Source organism: Stigmatopora argus, chromosome 7, assembly GCF_051989625.1.
Source record: "Stigmatopora argus isolate UIUO_Sarg chromosome 7, RoL_Sarg_1.0, whole genome shotgun sequence".
NCBI lineage: Eukaryota > Metazoa > Chordata > Actinopteri > Syngnathiformes > Syngnathidae > Stigmatopora > Stigmatopora argus.
Genome location: NC_135393.1, coordinates 1,350,192 through 1,371,066, shown reverse-complemented (window position 1 = coordinate 1,371,066; position 20,875 = coordinate 1,350,192). Strand labels below are relative to the sequence as shown.

The following is a 20,875-nucleotide window of genomic DNA, read 5'->3' as shown; positions in this document are numbered from 1 at the left end:
TCAGAATGCCTTGTGGACTGAGACGACGTCACAAGGCACCTCCTTGCAAGTTGTAAGCAGTTATGTTGAAAGATGTTTTCCTATTTTAATTAAATATTACTAATAATGATTTAAGGGTATTAATCATTATTCCAACATCTATTATTATTTATCATTACTACATATTGATTATCTACAGTGGGGCAAATAAGTATTTAGTCAACCATCAATTATGCAAGTTCTCCTACTTGAAAAGATTAGAGGCCTGTAATTGTCAACATGGGTAAACCTCAACCATGAGAGAGAATGTGGAAAAAAAGTGAAAATCACATTTGATTTTTAAAGAATTTATTTTCAAATTAGAGTGGAAAATAAGGATTTGGTCACCTACAAACAAGCAAGATTTCTCGCTGTCAAAGAGGTCTAATTTCTAATGAGGTCTCCACTCGTTACCTGTATTAATAACATATTTTTACTCATTATCGGTATAAAAGACACCTGTCCACAACCTCCGTCTCTCACACTCCAAACTCCACTATGGCCAAGACCAAAGAGCTGTCGAAGGACACCAGAGACAAAATTGTAGACCTGCACCAGACTGGGAAGACAATCTACAATAGTTAAAATGCTTGGTGTAAAGAAATCAACCGTGGGAGCAATTATTAGAAAACGGAAGACATACAAGACCAATGATAATCTCCCTCGGTCTGGGGCTCCATGCAAGATCTCACCCCGTGGCGTCAAAATGATAACAAGAACGTTGAGCAAAAATACCAGAACCACATGGGGGGACCTAGTAAATGACCTACAGAGAGCTGGGACCACAGTAACAAAGGCTACTATCAGTAACACAATGCTCCGCCAGGGACTCAAATCCTGCACTGCCATACGTGTCCCCCTGCTGATGCCAGTACACATCCAGGCCCATCTGCGGTTCACTAGAGAGCGTTTGGATGATCCAGAAGAGGACTGGGAGAATGTGTTATGGTCAGACGAAACCAAAATAGAACTTTTTGGTAGAAACACAGGTTCTCGTGTTTGGAGGAGAAAGAATACTGAATTGCATCCAAAGAACACCATACCCCACTGTGAAGCATGGGGTGAAAACATCATGCTTTGGGGCTGTTTTTCTGCAAAGGGACCAGGATGACTGATCTGTGTAAAGGAAAGAATGAATGGGGCCATGTATCGAGAGATTTTAAGTGAAAATCTCCTTCCATCAGCGAGGACATTGAAGATAAGACGTGGCTGGGTCTTTCAGCATGACAATGATCCCAAACACAGGCAGGGCAACAAAGGAGTGGTTTCGTAAGAAGCATTTCAAGGTCCTGGAGTGTCTTACCAGTCTCCAGATCTCAACCCCATAGAAAATCTGTAGAGGGAATTGAAAATATGTGTTGCCCAACGACAACCCCAAAACATCACTGCTCTAGAGGAGATCTGCATGGAGGAATGGGCAAAAAAACAGCAAGTGTGTGAAAAGCTTGTAAAGAGTTACAGAAAACGTTTGGCCTCCGTTATTGCCAACAAAGGGTACATAACAAAGTAGTGAGATGAAGTTTTGGTTTTGACCAAATACTTTTTTTCCACCATGATTGGCAAATACATTCTTTAAAAATCAAACAATTCTATTTTGTTTTTATTTTTTTCCACATTGTCTCTCATGGTTGAGGTTTACCCATGTTGACAATTACAGGCCTCTCTAATTTTTCCAATAGGATAACTTGCACAATTGGTGGTTAACTAAATACTTGCCCCACTGTATGTATTTTTTTTGTTTGTTGTTAAGTCCATAAACTCAGCGAGTGGTGCGCTCTCAAAAAGTTTGGACTGAACGTCTCCAAAACCATGGAACTCATCTTGTACTTCAGACGGAACAACACCGCTGCGCTCTGCTGATTTCACTTGGACTACTTATTTATTTATGTATTATTGATTAAAGGGCGGCCCAGTGGAGCAAGTGGCTAGCGCGTCGGTCTCACAAATCTGGGGTTCTGGGTTTAAATCCAGGTCACGTCCACCTGTGTGGAGTTTGCATGTTCTCCCTGGGCCTGCGTGGGTTTCCTCCAACATTTCAAAAACATGCAAAGTAGGCTGATTGGTCACTCTAAATTTCCCCTAGGTGTGGGCTTGAGTGTGCATGGTTGTCCGTCTCCTTGTGCCCTGCGATCGGCTGGCCAACGATTCAGGGTGTCCCCTGCCTCTGACCTGGAGTCAGCTGGGAGAGGCTCCAGTGCCCCCCGCGACCCTCACTCAACTGGCAATCGTCTTGACAAAGTAATGTCCTTGTACAACACCATATTTGTACAAGAAAAGAAACGGCGGTCGCCATGTTCCTTGTGCGCTGAAAACCTCTCCTGAAGATTACATACATTGATGATTCAATGCCTCTGCTTCTGCCTCTCGAAAGGGACTTGGATTAAATTTCCCAATAAGTTTTTTATTTTATTTTTTAAACCAAGCGGAGAGGAACTATTTTCACTTTGGCTACAGTACTTAATTTAAGTATTTACCTTTTTTTAATTTATAGATGTATATTTAGATACATTGGTCTTATCATATGCCTATGAGTATAACATTTAATAAATACACGTCTTGATAATTATACTTGTTCATGTATTTTGTATAGGTGCGAAAATATGTACAGTGGTACCTCGAGATACGAGCTTAATTCGTTCCGGGACTGAGCTCATATGTCGATTTACCCGTAACTCAAATGAACGTTTCCCATAGAAACGAACTAAGAACAAATTAATTCATTCCAACCCTCTGAAAAAACACCCAAAACAGGATATTGGATTTGAAAAACATTTTATTTGTTCTAATTTGCCATCTATTAACAAAGTAACAAATAACTAGTGGTTTAATAGTACTAAAATGTGTTTAATAGTACTAAAATTAGACGGATTTCGCGGAGGGGAGAGAGAGAGGGGGGGAGACTTTTTGCACGGCAACGCGCTCGTAACATAACATAAACAAATTTAAATGAACTTGGATTACGATGCAGACACTCAAAAATAAATTTAATCTAACCTTACACTAAACTTAATTCTAATTTTGTTTTAAATTTTGATACCTTTCTTCTCCGCGTTGGCTCTATTTGCCCCGCCTCCACCATGACTTTCAGATGCAACCAAACAAGGGTTGTTTGCTTTTGTATTCCCTTCAAAATATTCCCAAAATGATGCACACAAATGTCCTCACAATAGGATAACGCACGACCACTTGCCAACTAGAAGTAGTATATACGCCATTCACACTGACTAACGGGTAAAAAAAAAACACTGAAAAAATGCAACCCTCCACCCAGTGCTCGTAGAGACATTACACGAGGGAGTTGCGACCAGAGAGACATTACGCGAGGGAGTTGCGGGGAGAGAGACAGTGCCTATGATGTTCTAATGAGCAGTCTCTCGCGTCCGCTGTATGCTCGTATATCAAAATTTGTCTCGTATCTCAAGATAAATATTTGCCCAAAATTTTACTCGTATCTCAAATGGCTCGTATGTCGGGTCACTCGTATGTCGAGTTACCACTGTAGTACGGTAGTAATAATAGGGGTGATCATACTTCACGGTTTTTAGATTATTGCGGTCAGGTCTGGTCTACGTTATTCACGAAATTCGAAGGGTTACTGTACAATTCAGAATCACAGCTGAGATGTTGCAGTGATCGACAGCACATTTAAAAAATGCATTCGTACATGAGGATGCCATCTAACAAACAATTTTTGAAAAAGAAAATTCCACTGTTATTTCTTAAATGGCATATTTGAAAGTTTTAATCATTAAGAATACAATAATTTTCTTCCATTATGCGTGCTTTTATTGGATTTAAAAAAACATTTTTATGCCACTGTACATGTTTTAAAATCATTTTTGGACAGTCCTAATTTTAGTACAGCTTCATAGTGTGTGAAAAGATATACCTACAAGGTTAAAGCCAGGGATATGCCATTTTCCATGATCAGTTACCTTCACCAATTAACCATAGTCAATTCATATAAATGTTTACCATATGACATGAAAGGCTCAGATCTAAAACGACCCATTACCATAGGAATTAGCAGTTTGAAGCAAGCATGAGCAAGTGTTACAAATCCATTGTGTTAACCATAATAAAAAAAGATTTTTTGTTGTTTGACTGAAGTAGCAGTCTTTATACAGCCACAATGTTGTTCACCTCCCACTGTTGAGTAGTTTTACTGGTGTCACAGTCTGACACAAACAAACTGTGTAGAAGGTCTGAGCGATCTAAACATTTTCCTGGAAAAGAAAAAAAGGTTAGTCATACCTCTACTTATAAATCCCTCTAAGTACAAAATTTTCAGGTTACGAAAGCTTTTTATATGCAAATGAGTGCCCGAAATACCAAAAAGATCCAAGTTACAAAATCCCCCAAAAAGTAAATGCATTTCCTTATGTTATTGCATTTAGAGAATATTGTCGCGGATGCATTGATTCTCACTTTAGAACCTTGCTACACTCTACTGGGCTCTCATTGGTTGTCTCACAACAACCCTCCATGTTTCTTTGACTACAGTTGACTGCTTAAACTTATGCTTGGAAGAAGCTGTGGTTGGCCGAGCAGCTTCGACGTACTCGCAGTCGACAACAACTCATGTTTCAAGATTGTCTTATGGTTTTTCACGGCCGTTGGCTTGGAGTTTTTCTTGAAGGGAGCTGTGGCCACTGAGTGCCTTCAAAGAACTCACAGTCGAGCCTCAACCTGAACCACTACTACGCTGGGCGAAAATGTGTTGCGGGGGCAGGCCATGAGCTTGCGGTCAGTCAGGAGGACGTTGACGAGTTGGTCGAGGGCCACCAAAATGAACTCTCAATGGAGCAGGAGTTATTGCAATGCTCGGCAATACAGGAGGAATCACAAGGAGGAAAGAGCCACCATTCCATCAGCACAAATTAGACAAAAAACGGGGGAGAACCGAACTTTCCTTCTTTGTGGAAAAACATCCTGAAAAAGTGTTTGAGTCGTGCGATTGCCCACTTTGACGACGTTTGTCTTGGGCATTTTAGAAACGTTAAAAGTCATCAAATGCATTTGTCTTCAGATCGATTTTTCTCAAAATGTCTGTCAACAAGCACCGGCGAAGGGGAACTTAAATCCAAACAGGTAAGAAGCAGTGTTGATAAATAAAGTGGGTGAAATATTAGATGCCAAAGAAATCATAAAATGTTAATGAAAGATTTAAAATTCAATGTAATATTGTTTTGTATTTTTCATTTTATGTTTATTAGATGTGTTCATGTCTTTGTTTGCTCCCTGCCTCTGTTGCCTAATGTTACCTACCTGACACAGAATAGATTTTGCATGTTTATTCCTTTAAATGGCTTATTAAATAATTGTATTATAATTTTCTCTCATTTTTGTGTGTCTTCACACTTTCCCTCCAAAATTGTGAGACACCGATGAATTTTTGAGGGTTTAGTTGACAGTTTGCCGTGGAACGGATTAGAGTATTTACATATAAAGTACTGCTCTATTTACGAAATTTTCAACATACGAAAAAAGTACTGGAATCAAATAATTTCGTAAGTAGAGTTACGACTGTACTACTGTTGAGGTTTGGTGTGCGCGGTGGTAGAACTTGGAATGGACCCACTTGCAGGGAAGCCTGGCGGAAGCAAAGGATTAGTGCGTGAAAAACTCAAAAATAAACATTGTTCTCCAAATTAAACTGTAAGGTCAATTTGATGATTTTCTTCTAAATACATGAAATCTGTTTAACAATAAGCACTGATATAAGCGCAAGCTGGGAGCAAGTGAGTTCTGAATCTCACATTAATAGGCAGAAAGTCTGTTGGTCTGATTTTTTTAAGTTTTTGTTTTCAGGGGGTTTTAAATCAATAGTTGCTGCTGTCACGAGCCGAAACCTAGTGTTGTTATTGTTGTTATGTTTATGTTTGTCCTCACAGCGCTTTAACCCTCAAAAACACTCAATACTCAAAGCAATAGCATATTAGAGCTATACAGAGGAAATGCCGGACGTGAATGACAACACAATGCTGGTGTGAACGCTTGGAAAATGGACTGAAGCAATGGATCGAACACAATTTAACAGCTTTGCTAACGGATTGCTAACGGGTGGCCAACATTGTAGTTTGGGCAGGCAGCGTCGCACGAGTTACGAAACGTTTTAGAAGGAATTGTTGATGCCGATATAACAGCCAGGAGAATCGAAGGCTTGGGAGTGATACATGTCGCAAGTTACAATGGATTGTGGATGACTGGGCTCAAGTGTCGGCCAGCACTGTTCGATTTTTCGCCAAAGCTGGAATCAAGTTCCCGGAATAGACAACTCTGACTGACAGTGGAGCCTAGTATGTTAAACGCTGAACTCTTTACATCAGAGTGTACTTTGACCTCAATAAAGCATTATCAAACTTAGTTTTGCCCGCGCTGTCTTTAAAAAAAATACGCTAGTGCCAAGCCTAACATACGCTAGCAGCTAGCATAACATACGCTAGCAGATAGCATAACATACGCTAGCGGCTAGTATAACATAGGTACGCTACCCACTCTTTTTGGGGTCCTTGGTAGGGGTGCTGTAGGGTGCTCCTTCTGGGGACCTTCTCGTTCTGCTGGGGACTTCGATGCTCAAATGGGCAATGACAGTGACACCTTTAGGGAATTGGGAAGAACGTCACCCCGAGTGATGTTCTTTTGTTGGACTTCTGCACGCTTGGACTCGTTTTTCAGCCTGACATGGTCCACTCGGACTCAATGTCCCCTGCCTCTTCCCGGATATGAGAGAAGCTCTGTCGGAGGTGGGAATTGAAACTTCTACTGACAGGGGACTCTGCAAGGGGTTCCCAGCAGACCCTAACAAAACGTTTGGGTCTCCCGGGCCGCACTGGCATCCGCCCCCACCATCGGAGACCCTTCACCACCAGGTGGTGATCGGTTGACAGCTCCGCCCCTCTCTTTACCTGAGTGTCCAAGACATGCGGCCGCAGGTCCGATGACACGACCACATAGTCGATCATCAAACCGCGGCCTAGGGTGTTTTGGTCCCAAGTGCACATATGAACACCCATGATGTAATAATGCATTATTGTCAATCCACGACGAGTGCAGAAATCCAACAATAGAACACCACTCGGGTTTCAATCAGGGGGGCCGTTCTTCCCAATCACTCCCCTCCAGGTCTCACTGTCATTGCCCACATGAGCATTGAAGTCCCCCAGGAGAAAAAAGGGCACTCTCCAGCACCCCCCCAAGGACTCCAAAAAGTGCGGGTACTCTGAACTGCTGTTTGGTGCATATGCACCAACAACAGTCAGGTCCTGTCCCCCCACCCGAAGACGGAGGGATGCTACCCTCTCGTCCACCGGGGTAAACCCCAACATACAGGCACCGACCCGGGGGGCAACAAGTACCGTATTTTCTCGAATTAAACGCGCACTCGAAAATAACACACAGGTAATTTTGGGCCAAAAACATCTGGAAAAACGCAGTAATCGAATATAGTGCGCACCTAAAATTTCCCGCTGACGAAAATCAGAAATCTTACCTTTTTTTCTTCGTTTCACGATTGTTTTGTTCAAAACCGGATAGAGAAATCTTCAGGTACGAGCGTGTCGAGTGTCGTGCAGTTGGTGGAGTTATGCGTTTGAATTTTAGGACAATAGATGATACACAGAGTGGACAAACATATCATGTAGACATGTTATGTTGCAATACCTTTTAGACTTCCTTGAACATTGACTACATTTCAATTGACAATACCATGTTTTAATTCAAATATCTATTGTCATTCTCAAACAAGAAAAGGAACATACAAATTGAATAAATAAATGATTTGAAGATATGCACAATGGAAAAGACTATCACATGTGTTTAAACTACAAGTGTTCATCAAGAGTACAAATGTATTCATTAGAATCCTTCAAATGAAGAGTCCGCATCAGAATCTTGAAATAGTCTCTGCAGATATTCCTCTCTCTCTTTGTCTGTCCTCTCATCCGTCTCCTCATACATCTCTTCGTTGAGAATCCTATCAACGTATATCGAATTTTCTTCCAGCTTCTCTGTTGCCCAATTCCTTTGCCACTTTGATGACTTTTCTTTTGAACGCTGCGGTATAACTTGCTCGTTTTGATGCCATGTTGCTTGTACAATGTCCAAAACTGAACTGAGAGAGGGTGAACTGAGACGAGTACGAGGCTAGAGGGGGGCAGTGGTGGTCTCGGCTTTCCGATTTTCGATTGGCTTTACGAGATGACGTAAAATCCGTGCGTCAAAGTGAGTTTGACAATGCTTTTTTCGATCGAAAATTTGTAATTTATTTTAGTTATTGATTATAACACGCACCCCATCTATTGGAATTAATTATATAGCAAAAATCTGCGTGTTATATTCGAGAAAATACGGTATGCCCACACCCACTCGTCGCCACTCACCCTGGGCAACTCCAGAGTGGAAGTGTCTAATACCCCTCGAGAGGAGTGGTACCAGAACCCAAGCTGTGCGTAGAGGTGAGCCCGACTATGTCAAGCCGGAATTTCTCAACCTCATGCAGCTCAGTCTCTTTCCCAACCAGAGAGGTGACAGAGAGAGAGAGGGTAATACAGTTTCCACTCATAACCACCAAAGCATGCATGGTAGGCTGATAGAAAACTCCAAGTTTCTCATAAGCATACGTGTCAACCTGGGCCAATTGCTCCCCTTATAAATTATTGCAATTCCCCTTATTAAGTGATAATAAGCCGTACAAATGCAACACGGCACATATTTACTCACATTGGGCGTAAAGTCTAAAATTTTCCCCAAAGTGGACATAGTGCCCAATCAGGCGGTGCGGCTTTTGTATGCACTAAATTCAAGATTCTGTACATGTCGCTGTATGATGCAGAGTTCGGTTGTCTGGGTACATTGCTTGCTGAGACGCTATCTTTATATAGTGGAAAAGGCGGACGTGTCAAAGGGGAATGAGTGTGTCATGTATGTCATGCTCAAAGCATGACAATATGACGTTTTTGTCTGCTACCAGTGACCGATACGATCCGGATTAGAGCCGATATAGGTAAAAGGAGATCAGTTTTACAAAAAAGAAAATAATGAATGTTGATGACAGAACTCATCCAAATGAAAGCAAGTACAATATATAGCAAAATATTTACCTGTTGGTACATGAGTGAAGCGATGGAGATCCTGAAAGCATAGAAGAAAATGACATCGAGAAACATGAGTTGGCCAAGGTTGGAGACTTTGGAAAAACTGGACATTGGAAGGTGATTGCAATTATGTTTAGCTGTCATTTCTATGAAAAAAAACATGACCAGTTTTAACTGCTTCACATCTTTAAAGCTGCTATGAAATGCTTAAGTAATGTCAGCCCACTTTTTATTTACCAAAATCCAAATATAAAAATTACAGAAAAAGCTTAATATAAATAAAATATGATCCTAAATAGTTTTCCTCTCTCAGATGCCTTGGCTCTTACCACTAAAAACAATCTAACAGAAAATGATGTCACACCAAGAATGAGCTGCAAATATTTGCTGTTTGCAAGGATGCAATAGGCTTTCTATTCTCTTGTTGCCATTCTGTCAGTGTGCTATATAGCGCACTAATAGAGAGCTAGAAATGATCAATTCTAAATGTGATGTAACTTAACGCATCAACCTTGCGGTTTGAGGATCTACTAATGGAAGCGGGATGGATCCAGACTTTCCAGAGTGTGGAGTATTCCTGGTGTCCTCGAGAATTCGTGGGTTTTCTCCGGGTACTCCAGTTTACTCCAACAAACCCAAATTATGGATGCTAGACTGGTTGAACACTCTAAATTCCCCTGATTATGAGTGTGAGCATGGATGATTATGTCTTTTTGTGTTTTTGATTGGCTGGCCACCAAGATATAATCTATCAATAAAATATCATGGTGGAAAAGGATTTGGAAATTTGAAATTGATTTCTGAAATCGCCAATAAGCCTTTTGGGGATGGCTGGCCACCAAGATATAATCTATCAATAAAATATCATGGTGGAAAAGGATTTGGAAATTTGAAATTGATTTCTGAAATCGCCAATAAGCCTTTCGGGGATGGCGGCGGCAGATGAGGACGAAAACAAAAAGAAAGAAAAATAATTTTGCCAAATGAAATTTTTGATGAGAATGCAGCAGCAGTACTCCACATTTGAAACTTTAAGTGGAGAAACAAATACTCGCTCTGTAATGGGAAATTTGGGAACGCTGAGGAAAAAACAAATTGGTACCTCAGTTTACTTGGGTGGGCTGCTTTTAACAAAGCTGGCTTGAGTCATGGGAAGTCCTATGTCTCGACAGGGGGGATGGTGGCCTCGGTACGGTGCCACTACACAACTCATAGGGTTAAGTTGGTTGCAGAGCATGCTTAACCTGTGCTCGGCATATCAGTGCACGATTTGAATTTCCAAAGAACCATTGATTTATAGTGATAATGGCACCCAAATTGTGTTAACAAAAGAGTTGGCTGGATGGACAAAAGGTTCCATATCTCGTTATGAAATCCATGCCTACATAACGAGGTCAACAGGACAATAAGATATGGAAATTATATCTAATTTGATAATTTAAGGAGGAATTGGATTGGATTGGATAACTTTATTCATCCCGTATTCGGGAAATTTCGTAGTCACAGTAGCAAGAGGGTGAGGATGCAGGAATAGGAAAGGCATTTTAGACATAAATAGATAGGTAATAAGTAAGTTAATAAATAAATACATGAATAAATATATAAATAAATAAGCGTGTTGCTTAGCACATATATACATACAGTAGATACAGAAGATAACATAAGGCAACAGACAAAGCACAAGAACACATGCGCATAAACACACATATAAACAACTTTTTAAAATTATGAATCAAAACAATTAAATATCTGCTTTTTCAGAAATGAACAACTCCATCATTGTATGTCCCGCAATTTCTTCTACATCTATCAAAAACAATAAGAGTCTTTCAGCATTCGTAAATCGGGGTACCTTTGTATTCTGATGATGGCGTTGTATTCGATGACTATGGGCGGGCAAGCAAACTACATAAGTTTTATAAATGTCTGTCAAAATAAAAAAAAGGGAAAACAACACCGCCTACGTCAACATTTGAGAAGACAGCAGTTTGTACGGTGCCTCATTGAGCACCTCTGAATGGAAAAAGATGAGGGTTTTCAAACCTGTGTTTCTACCAAAACGTTCTATTTTGGTTTCATCTGACCATAACAATTCTCCCAGTCCTCTTCTGGATCATAGAAATGCTCTCTAGCAAACCGCAGACGGGCCTGGATGTGTACTGCCTTCAGCAGGGGGAAACGTCTGGCAGTGCAGGATTTGAGTCCCTGGTGGCCCATTGTATTACTGATAGTAGCCTTTGTTACTGTGGTCCCAGATCGCTGTAGGTCATTCACTAGGTCCCCCCGTGGTTCTGGGATTTTTGCTCACCGTTCTTGTTATCATTTTGACACCACAGGGTGAGATCTTGCATGGAGCCCCAGATCGAGGGCGATTATCAGTGGTCTTGTATGTCTTCCATTTTCTAATAATTGCTCCCACAGTTGATTTCTTTACACCAAGTGTTTTACCTGTTGCAGATTCAGTCTTCCCAGCCTGGTGCAGGACAACAATTTTGTCTCTGGTGTCCTTCGACAACTCTTTGGTCTCGGCCATAGTGGAGTTCGTGACCGGACGTTTCGTCGAAAGACGTTTTGTCCCCGGACGTTTGGTCCCCAGACGTTTGGTCCCCGGACGCTTAGTCGACCGGACGTTTGGTCGACCGGACGTTTGGTCGACCGGACGTTTGGTAGAACGGACGTTTAGTCGACCAGACGTTTCGTCGTCGCGGGATTCGCGCGCTCGCCCCGCCCCCGGATTCATGTGTGTACATGTTTTTCAATCCTCGGCCCGCGGGCCATATACGGCCCGTTAGGCTTTTTAATCTGGCCCGCCGGCGTTGTCCAAATTATAGTAAAAATCAATGACCTCATTCATTTCCCTTTGCCCTGCAATACCGCTCATCACTCTCAATTTAAAGACTGCTCTCTTTCGTTGAATAATATGTTCTTAATGTTGAAAGTAAATTTGAAAATAAATTTTCACCTTCAATTGTCTTTTTTCTTATATTTCAATCCCCAGGTTTGATAAATTACATTGCGTGTCCAAATGCTGTCAAATTTTAGTATCCATTCTGGCCCGCAAGTCAAAAAGTTTGCCCACCCCTGGTATAGACAAACTTGCCTCTTTTATACTATTATTGTCCCAAATTAAATAGATTATCAATAAACTGCCATTCAAAAAGTTTGCCTACCCCTGGTATAGACAAACTTGCTTCTTTTATACTATTATTGTGCCAAATTAAATACATTATCAATAAGCTGCCATTCAAAAAGTTTGCCTACCCCTGGTATAGACAAACTTGCCTCTTTTATACTATTATTGTCCCAAATTAAACACATTATCAATAAGCTGCCATTGACGGCGGTAGACGTCAAAAACTTTTTGAATGGCAGGGAAATGAATGAGGTCATTGATTTTTACTATAATTTGGACAACGCCGGCGGCGGACCGGATTAAAAAGCTTAATGGGCCGTATATGGCCCGTGGGCCGAGGTTGAAAAACTTGTACACACACGAATCTGGGGGAGGGGCGAGCGCGCAAATCCCGCGACGACGAAACGTCCGGTCGACCAAACGTCCGTTCTACCAAACGTCCGGTCGACCAAACGTCCGGGGACCAAACGCCCGGGGACCAAACGCCCGGGGACCAAACGCCCGGGGACCAAACGCCCGGGGATCAAACGTCCGGGGACCAAACGTCTTTCGACGAAACGTCCGAGTACCTTGGAGTTTGGAGTGTGAGAGACTGAGGTTGTGGACATGTGTCTTTTATACCGATAATGAGTTAAAACAGATGCTATTAATACAGGTCACGAGCGGAGACCCCGTTAGAAGAAGTTAGACCTCTTTGACAGCCAGAAATCTTGGTTGTTTGTAGGCGACCAAATACTTATTTTCCACTATAATTTGGAATTAAATTATTTAAAAATCAATCATGTGATTTTCAGTTTTTTCCCAAATTCTGTCTCTCATGGTTGAGGTTTACCCATGTTGACAATTACAGGCCTCTCCAATCTTTTCAAGTAGGTTAACTTGCATAATTGGTGGTTGACTAAATACTTATTTGCCCCACTGTAAATGATAAGGCTTGATTGGAAATGATAGAAGGCTCTCTAAAGTCCAGAAGGTTTTGAAACTGCTATCAAGCTCATAAATTGTTTTTCTTAATGTAGAATATCATCAGCCAAACAACTTTTAACTTTCTATAACAGAGACTATTGAACACGCTAAGATTCATTTTAAGGAGCTAAAATTAACGTGGTTTCCCAGGGCAGCATTTGGGTTATGATGTCCAAGGAGACGCTAATTTTCAACTGGTAAGATTGTACCCTGGAGGAAATTATTGACATCCCACAGCTTAGGAAGTCATCATAAATATCATTTAACAAGGTACAAATTAACAAATGTTCTCAAGCATGGTTCAGACAAGATGGCGGAGCAATTGCATGGAGCATCAAACTCTCTACTTTTATACTTGTGTCGTGTTTTTCGTGTCTATTTTTGCGAGTTGTTCGTCAATACCGGACTTTAACATCAAATACAGCCCCATGGATTTATTAAACATCAGTGTTCGGCACGCAACTACAGTTTGTAACGACTTCCATTGGGCGCAGAATACATATACCAAAAGAGATAAGCAGCACCACCGTGGATTATTATCAGATTCGGACGACAAAGGATGGCAGTGTTGTGAGAGTGTGAGAGGATCCATAAAACATTCAATGTTGGAGCCATATTTAGGTTTCTTTGATTTCTCATCACATCTCATCTCATTTTCTGAACCGCTTTACCCTTGCTAGGGTCGCGGGGGTTGCTGGAGCCTATCCCAGCTGACTCCGGGCCAGAGGCGGGGGACACCCTGAATCGGTGGCCAGCCGATCGCAGGGCACAAGGAGATGGACATCCATGCACATTCACACCCATACCTAGGGGCAATTTAGAGTTTCAATCAGCCTTCCATGCATGTTTTTTTGGAATGTGGGCTGTGAGGCCGGTGCGCTAACCACTCCCTCCACCGGGCCGCCCTTCTTTGATTTCTACTCATTGAAATTTGATTTGTACGTTTTGTGAATAGTTTTGGAAGAAGAAATAGTGTTTAATTTATGGTAATAAGGATTACTGTTATATCTACCTGTTGAACCTGAGCTTACTTTGACTTAGCTGAGAGGGTCATGTGATGTGAAACTCCGCCCTTTGACATGCCCTGGTGGCGTGACCCGGATTTGAATGGTTCATCCATAAAAACGTGGGACAGTGGACAGTGTGGGAAGGCAAAGTTTTCGACCACACACTTGGACGCATACTTTATCACATACTTTACTGACCTGAATTACTCACGTAGTTTGTTAAGTTTATTATTCGATCATTATTTCAAAGTCAATTGGATTGTTTAATAAATACTTTTGGATTTTAATTTGGACAACTCTTCGTGCGTGCTTTTGTGTAATGCCGTCGAAAGCTCCACCATCTGCCTTGCGTGGCTACTGGCTATAGAAACATAAAGGTTGAAATCGCCACAACATTCAATATGATTATAGGTCTATCACACAATAACCTCATCCTATTCTCAAGAGAGCCGCCTAAAAATAGATACTCATGCACACAAAAAACATATAAAAGCAGATGAGTGTACAAAAAAGGAGATCCAAAATCTGACAGAGGTGTTAAACTGATGAAAAAAACAAGACCATGCTCTCAAAATATCACTTAAAAAGAAAAGGATTAATGACAGACCGAAATTTACAATAACAAAGTCTCATTCATCTAATTTTCTGAACCGCTTCATCCTCACTAGGGTCACGGGGGTGCTGGAGCCTATCCAAGCTGACTTTGGGCCAGAGGCAGAGGACTTTGGTGGCCACCCAATCGCAGGGCACATGGAGACAAACAACCATTCACGCTAACACTCTTACCTAGGGGCAATTTAAAGTGTCCAATCAGCCTACCATGCATGTCTTTCTGTGGTAGGAGACCGGAGTACCTGGAGAAAAACCACAGAGGCCCGGGGAGAACATGCAAAGGTGGACCGACATGGATTTGAAACCAGGTCTCTCACTGTGAGGCCGACGCGCTAACCACTCAGCTGCCGGGCCACCCCAAGGAACAAAGTAATAAAATAAATTCGAACTGCAAATTCAAATTTCTTGTCAGGAGTGGCCTGTTTTGTCCCTCCTGACGTGCCGTCAGGGAGGCAGCTGCAGTCAATCTGCTGATTGCTTCCTGGCTTTATCATTTAAGGAGCAATGTGTCAGAGGACCATTGCCGGATCGTCTCTTTTGTTTGTGCGTGCGTGTAGCATGCTGCCGTTTTGTTCCAGGCCATTGTGGATTTGTAGACCTTTGTTTATTCATTAAAGAATGTAGTTTGAAGTGAACTGGCTCGAGTCAACTCACGTCTCCTGCGCATGGGTCCCCTAAGATATTCCCGATCGCGCTGCGACGACGCAGCGATGCAGCGTGATCGTAACAGAACGATCCGGTCATAATGGACCCAGCGGGAGGCTACCCACGCTCGCGCCGACGCTCTCGTCGACGCCAGCCACCCTTTTTGAAGCCCCGCGACGACATGGATTCACTGAGAGGCCCCACAGAGTCTATTCGGGAGTCTATAATGGACACTTGGCGTGGGCACCTCAGAGACGTTTGGGCAGCGGAGGAGTCTCGACTAAGAGGTAGTACTGAGCCTCCATCCACCTTTAAACCCACCCTCCACTCAACCCGTCGCACCGGACTGCCAGCACAGCTAAATCATAATTCCAAGGCTCCGACACCCTCAGTTCATCGCCCCAGTTATTTGAATTCAGACTCCAGCGAGTTTTTTTCTCAATGGAGGGAGAATCCCCAGCCTCCCTCGGCCCCATTGGAACGCCAAATCTTTGTCGGTTGGGACTCTGATTTTTCTGAAAGTGAGGACGATCGGGAGCTAATAGATTTGTATGCTGGAGATTCGGACTCGGACATTGATTTTCTTAGCCGGTTTGGACTCCGATACGCTCCACCGGAGGACGTTGACCAAGACTCCACCGATTACTCCGACTTGGATTACCCCGACCATGATCTGCCAGGTGGGTGGGCCATCTACAAGGGACCACCACGTGGCGGCCGGCGGGGGGGCTCCGTTAGGAGTTTCGAACACCGCCCGTCTTGTTTTTTTGGGGAGGCGCAGCAGCGAGGTCTTTCACCTGGTCGGCTGGCCAGCTACGATGGGCCACCACGTGGCGGCCGGTGTGCTGTGACGCCCTCCCGGAGGCGGCGGCGAGCGCCATGCCGCAGGGAGAAGCAGAAGGAGGGCCTGGACGCTCGAGCCCCTGACCAAGCTCCTCGGTCGACCACGCCGCTCCAAGCTCCTCGGCCGACCACGCCGCTCCAAGCTCCTCGGCCGACCACGCCGCTCCAAGCTCCTCGGCCGACCACGCCGCTCCAAGCTCCTCGGCCGACCACGCCGCTCCAAGCTCCTCGGCCGACCACGCCGCTCCAAGCTCCTCGGCCGACCACGCCGCTCCAAGCTCCTCGGCCGACCACGCCGCTCCAAGCTCCTCGGCCGACCACGCCGCTCCAAGCTCCTCGGCCGACCACGCCGCTCCAAGCTCCTCGGCCGACCACGCCGCTCCAAGCTCCTCGGCCGACCACGCCGCTCCAAGCTCCTCGGCCGACCACGCCGCTCCAAGCTCCTCGGCCGACCACGCCGCTCCAAGCTCCTCGGCCCACCACGCCGCTCCAAGCTCCTCGGCCCACCACGCCGCTCCAAGCTCCTCGGCCGACCACGCCGCTCCAAGCTTCTCGGCCGACCACGCCGCTCCAAGCTTCTCAAATACCCGTGCCCAAGCCACGCAAGTTACTCCCTTTGCCACCTGGACCGCCAGTCGCACCCGTGCCGAAGCCACGAACCAGGCTTCCGGTGCCGGCTGGTCCGTCCAGTTCCTGGTCGCCCAGTTCCTGGTCACTTAGTTCCTGTTCGCCCGGTTCCTGGTCGCCGAGTTCCTGGTCGCTTGGTTTCTGGTCGCCCGGTTCCTGGTCGCCCGATTCCTGGTCGCCTGGTTCCTGGTCGCTCGGTTCCGGTCTGCCCAGCTCTTGCCCGCCCAGCGCTTGCCCGCCCAGCGCTTGCCCGCCCAGCTCTTGCCCGCCCGGAAGCAGCGGTGACGCGCCGGGGCGCCTGGACGAGGGGGCCGGTGATGGCCAGAGCAACTCTCCGGCGCACCTGGACGAGGGGCCCGGGGACGGCGGCAGCGACCCTCCGGCGCCCTTGGACGAGGGGGCCGGCGACGGCGGCAGCGACCCTCCAACGCCCCTGGACGAGGGGGCCGGCGACGGCGGCGAGAGCGACTCTCCGGCGCCCCCGGACGAGGGGGTTGGCGGCGGCGAGAGCGACTCTCCGGCCCTCTCGGCCGAAGGGGCAGGCGGCGCCTCGAGCAGCCAGGGTAAGGTGCCCGACGACCGTTCTAAGATTCTGGTGTCTGTTAAGGGCAGGGGGCTTGGCCAGCTCCTTAAGGACCAGCAGGGAGGCCCGCCGGACCGGCTACTCCCACTCCTCTCCAAGGGCCGATGTGGACGCCCGCTGGATAGGCCCCTCCTAAGCCTCGTCTCAGGCCGGCGCGGACGCCCACCTCGATGCCTCGTCTCAGGCCGGCGCGGACGCCCACCTCGATGCCTCGTCTCAGGCCGGCGCGGACGCCCGCCCGACCGCCCACCTCGATACCTAGTCACCGGCCGGCGTGGACGTCCGCCGGACCGGCTATGCCCACGCCTCGTCATCGGCCGGCGCGGACGCCCGCCAGGCCGGCCACAGCCACGCCTCATCACCGGCCAGCGCGGACGCCCGCCGGACCGGCCCCTCTCTCGTCTCTTCACGGGTTGGCGGGGACGCCCCCCGGACGATGAGAACGGAGCTCAACCGCCCTCCCTCCCTGCCTGATTTTTGGCTTTTGCTTTTCATGGACTTTCGGCATTAGGACGTCTTGGATCCGTCCGTTAGAGGGGAGGTACTGTCAGGAGTGGCCTGTTTTGTCCCTCCTGACGTGCCGTCAGGGAAGCAGCTGCAGTCAATCTGCTGATTGCTTCCTGGCTTTATTATTTAAGGAGCAATGTGTCAGAGGACCATTGCCGGATCGTCTCTTTTGTTTGTGCGTGCGTGTAGCATGCTGCCGTTTTGTTCCAGGCCATTGTGGATTTGTAGACCTTTGTTTATTCATTAAAGAATGTAGTTTGAATTGAACTGGCTCGAGTCAACTCACGTCTCCTGCGCATGGGTACCCTAAGATAAGCCCGGTTGATGCCGATGTCCAGCGGCTGTAATTCTTTGGTCAAGCCTCCGGGAACTCTGAGTATACGTCACTTAACCAGTCTCGGCGGCGCTCGTGACGTATATGACGGCTCGCCGTCTGTTTTGATTTCCGACTCCATGCGTGCTTACGTGACGTATACTCAGAGTTCCCGGAGGCTTGACCAAAGAATTACAGCCGCTGGACATCGGCATCAATCGGGCTTTCAAATCAAAGTTACGAGCGGCGTGGGAGCAGTGGATGATCGCTGGCGAACACAGCTTCACGAAAAGTGGCAGGCAGCGCCGGGCTTCTTACGCTACGATTTGTCAATGGATCGTTGCCGCCTGGGCAAACGTGTCTGCTTGCACGGTTGTTCGAGCTTTTGCCAAAGCCGGCATAATTTCTAAGGAGCCACATGGAAATTACGGTGACTCTGAAAATGAAGAGAGGGGGGGACCCGGCTATTTGGAAGGCTTGTTCGGGCAATTGTTTAATTCTGACACAGAAGATGAGGAGTTTGAGAGATTTGAAGGTGATGATGACTTGAATAAATTGTAAAATGTCTAAATAAAGTACAACCGAACTCAATTTTGCTTCCGTTGCCTTTTTAAAACATGTTTTTAGCATGTGGGTGTAGCAAGGAAGAACTATATTTCCCAGCAGTCACTGCGCACCGGAACCCGGAAATAAGCTGCTTCCGGTAGCCAGCGCTATCGCCAGCCGCTCAGCGCCGCTTGGTGGCACTCGGCGCTCACAAAGGGCGCTCTGTATTATAAGGCGCCCTGTCTATTTTGGAGATTTTTTGTAACTTTTTTTACTTTTATGCGCGCCTTATAGGCGTGAAAATGCGGTATATATATATATATATATATATATATATATATATATATATATATATATATATATATATATACAGTGAGGCAAATAAGTATTTAGTCAACCACCAATTGTTCTCCTACTTGCAAAGATTAGAGAGGCCTGTAATCGTCAACATGGGTAAACCTCAACCATGAGAGACAGAATGTAGAGGAAAATGAACAGAAAATCACATTGATTTTTAAATAATTTATTTCCAAATTAGAGTGGAAAATAAGTATTTGGTCAGCTACAAACAAGCAAGATTTCTGGCTGTCAAAGAGGTCTAACTTCTAATGAGCTCTCCACTCGTTACCTGTATTCATAGCATCTGTTTTAACTCATTATCAGTATCAAGGGCACCTGTCCAAAACCTCAGTCTCTCACACTCCAAACTCCACTGGGGACCAAAGAGCTGTCGAATGACACCAAAGAAAAAAATTCTAGACCTGCACCAGGCTGGGAAGACTTAATCTGCAATAGGTAAAACGCTTGGAGTAAAGAAATAAACTGTGGGAGCAATTATTAGAAAATTGAAGACATATGTGCGTTATCCTATTGTGAGGACATTTGTGTGCATAATTTGCGGAATATTTTGAAGGGAATACAAAAGCAAACAACCCTCGATAGGTTGCACCTGAAAATCAGGGTGGAGGCAAATAGAGCCAACCCAGGAGAATAAAGGTATCAAAATTTAAAACAAAATTAGAATTAAGTTTAGTGTAAAGTTAGATTAAACTTATTTTTGAGTGCCTCTGCATCGTAATCCAAGTTCATTTAAATTAGTTTATGTTATGTTACGAGCGCGTTGCGGTGCAAAAAGTGCAAACCCCCCTATCCCTGTCTGTCTTTCTCCCCTCCGCGAAATCCGTCTAACTTTAATAATATTAAACACATTTCAGTACTATTAAACCACAAGTTATTTGTTACTTTGTTAACAGATGGCAAATTTGAACAAATAAAAAAGTTTTTCCAATCCAATATCCTGTTTTGGGTGTTTTTTCAGCCTTCCACCATGATTTGCAAATAAATTCTTTAAAATTCAAATAATGTGATTTTCTGTTTTTTTTCCACATCCTGTCTCTCATGGTTGAGGTTACCCATGTTGACAATTACACGTCTCTTCTCAAGTAGAACAACTTGCACAATTGGTGGTTGATTAAATACTTATTTGCCCCATGTATATGTCCATCAACATGAATATTAATATGCTCATTAATATGTGCTGTCCCTTATTAAATAAATCAAACTCAAACGCGATTGAAAATAATCTGAAAAAAAATAATCCATGGTTTTCCAGCACTGAAAAATCCATGTTAGAGCTCGTTGTCTTTTTATGTTCAATTATGTACTGGGATTAATAAGTGCATGTTTGTTTCACCTTGAAATACCTCCATTCACGGTACTGGTTCTGGTCACAATGTGTAATGATTACAGCGGAATTATCACTTCCTCTTGTCAGACACTGATCATACTGCATCAGCTGGTTGGCTTCATTTATACGGAACAACTATATAAATAGACACACAAAATAACATTTTATTACATTTCATTCATCTACATCAGTGGTTCCCAAACTGGGGGGTGCGCCCCCCTAGGGAGGCGTAAAGAGAATTCAAGGGGGCGTGAAGTCATCTGCTAAAATTTTTTTTAAATAGATTTTAAGAA

The 20,875-nt window shown here is 44.6% G+C and overlaps 2 protein-coding genes across 5 annotated transcripts in view; both read right to left on the bottom strand.

Annotated features, from left to right (window-relative positions):
• Positions 1-2,874: 2,874 nt before the first annotated feature.
• The window catches only part of galnt7 (UDP-N-acetyl-alpha-D-galactosamine: polypeptide N-acetylgalactosaminyltransferase 7), a 111,352-nt gene continuing 93,351 nt past the window's right edge, over positions 2,875-20,875 (bottom strand). For 2 of the 4 annotated variants that reach the window (XM_077605121.1, XM_077605122.1), the window contains 3 exons: positions 20,589-20,717; positions 9,120-9,150; positions 2,877-4,244 (listed from right to left, as the gene is read on the bottom strand). In XM_077605121.1, the coding sequence (XP_077461247.1) occupies positions 4,138-4,244; positions 9,120-9,150; positions 20,589-20,717 (267 nt within the window). In that variant the 3' untranslated portion in view covers positions 2,877-4,137. Of the gene's footprint in view, positions 4,245-9,113; positions 9,151-20,588; positions 20,718-20,875 lie in introns of those variants that run through there. The other 2 variants (XM_077605120.1, XR_013301015.1) reach the window with 2 other exon arrangements.
• Positions 16,745-18,350, bottom strand: LOC144077782 (uncharacterized). The gene is made up of 2 exons (XM_077605770.1): positions 17,732-18,350; positions 16,745-17,695 (listed from the first exon to the last, which is right to left on the bottom strand). Exons 1-2 carry the CDS (start codon positions 17,886-17,888, stop codon positions 16,899-16,901), a joined length of 954 nt encoding a protein of 317 aa, XP_077461896.1. The 5' UTR covers positions 17,889-18,350; the 3' UTR covers positions 16,745-16,898.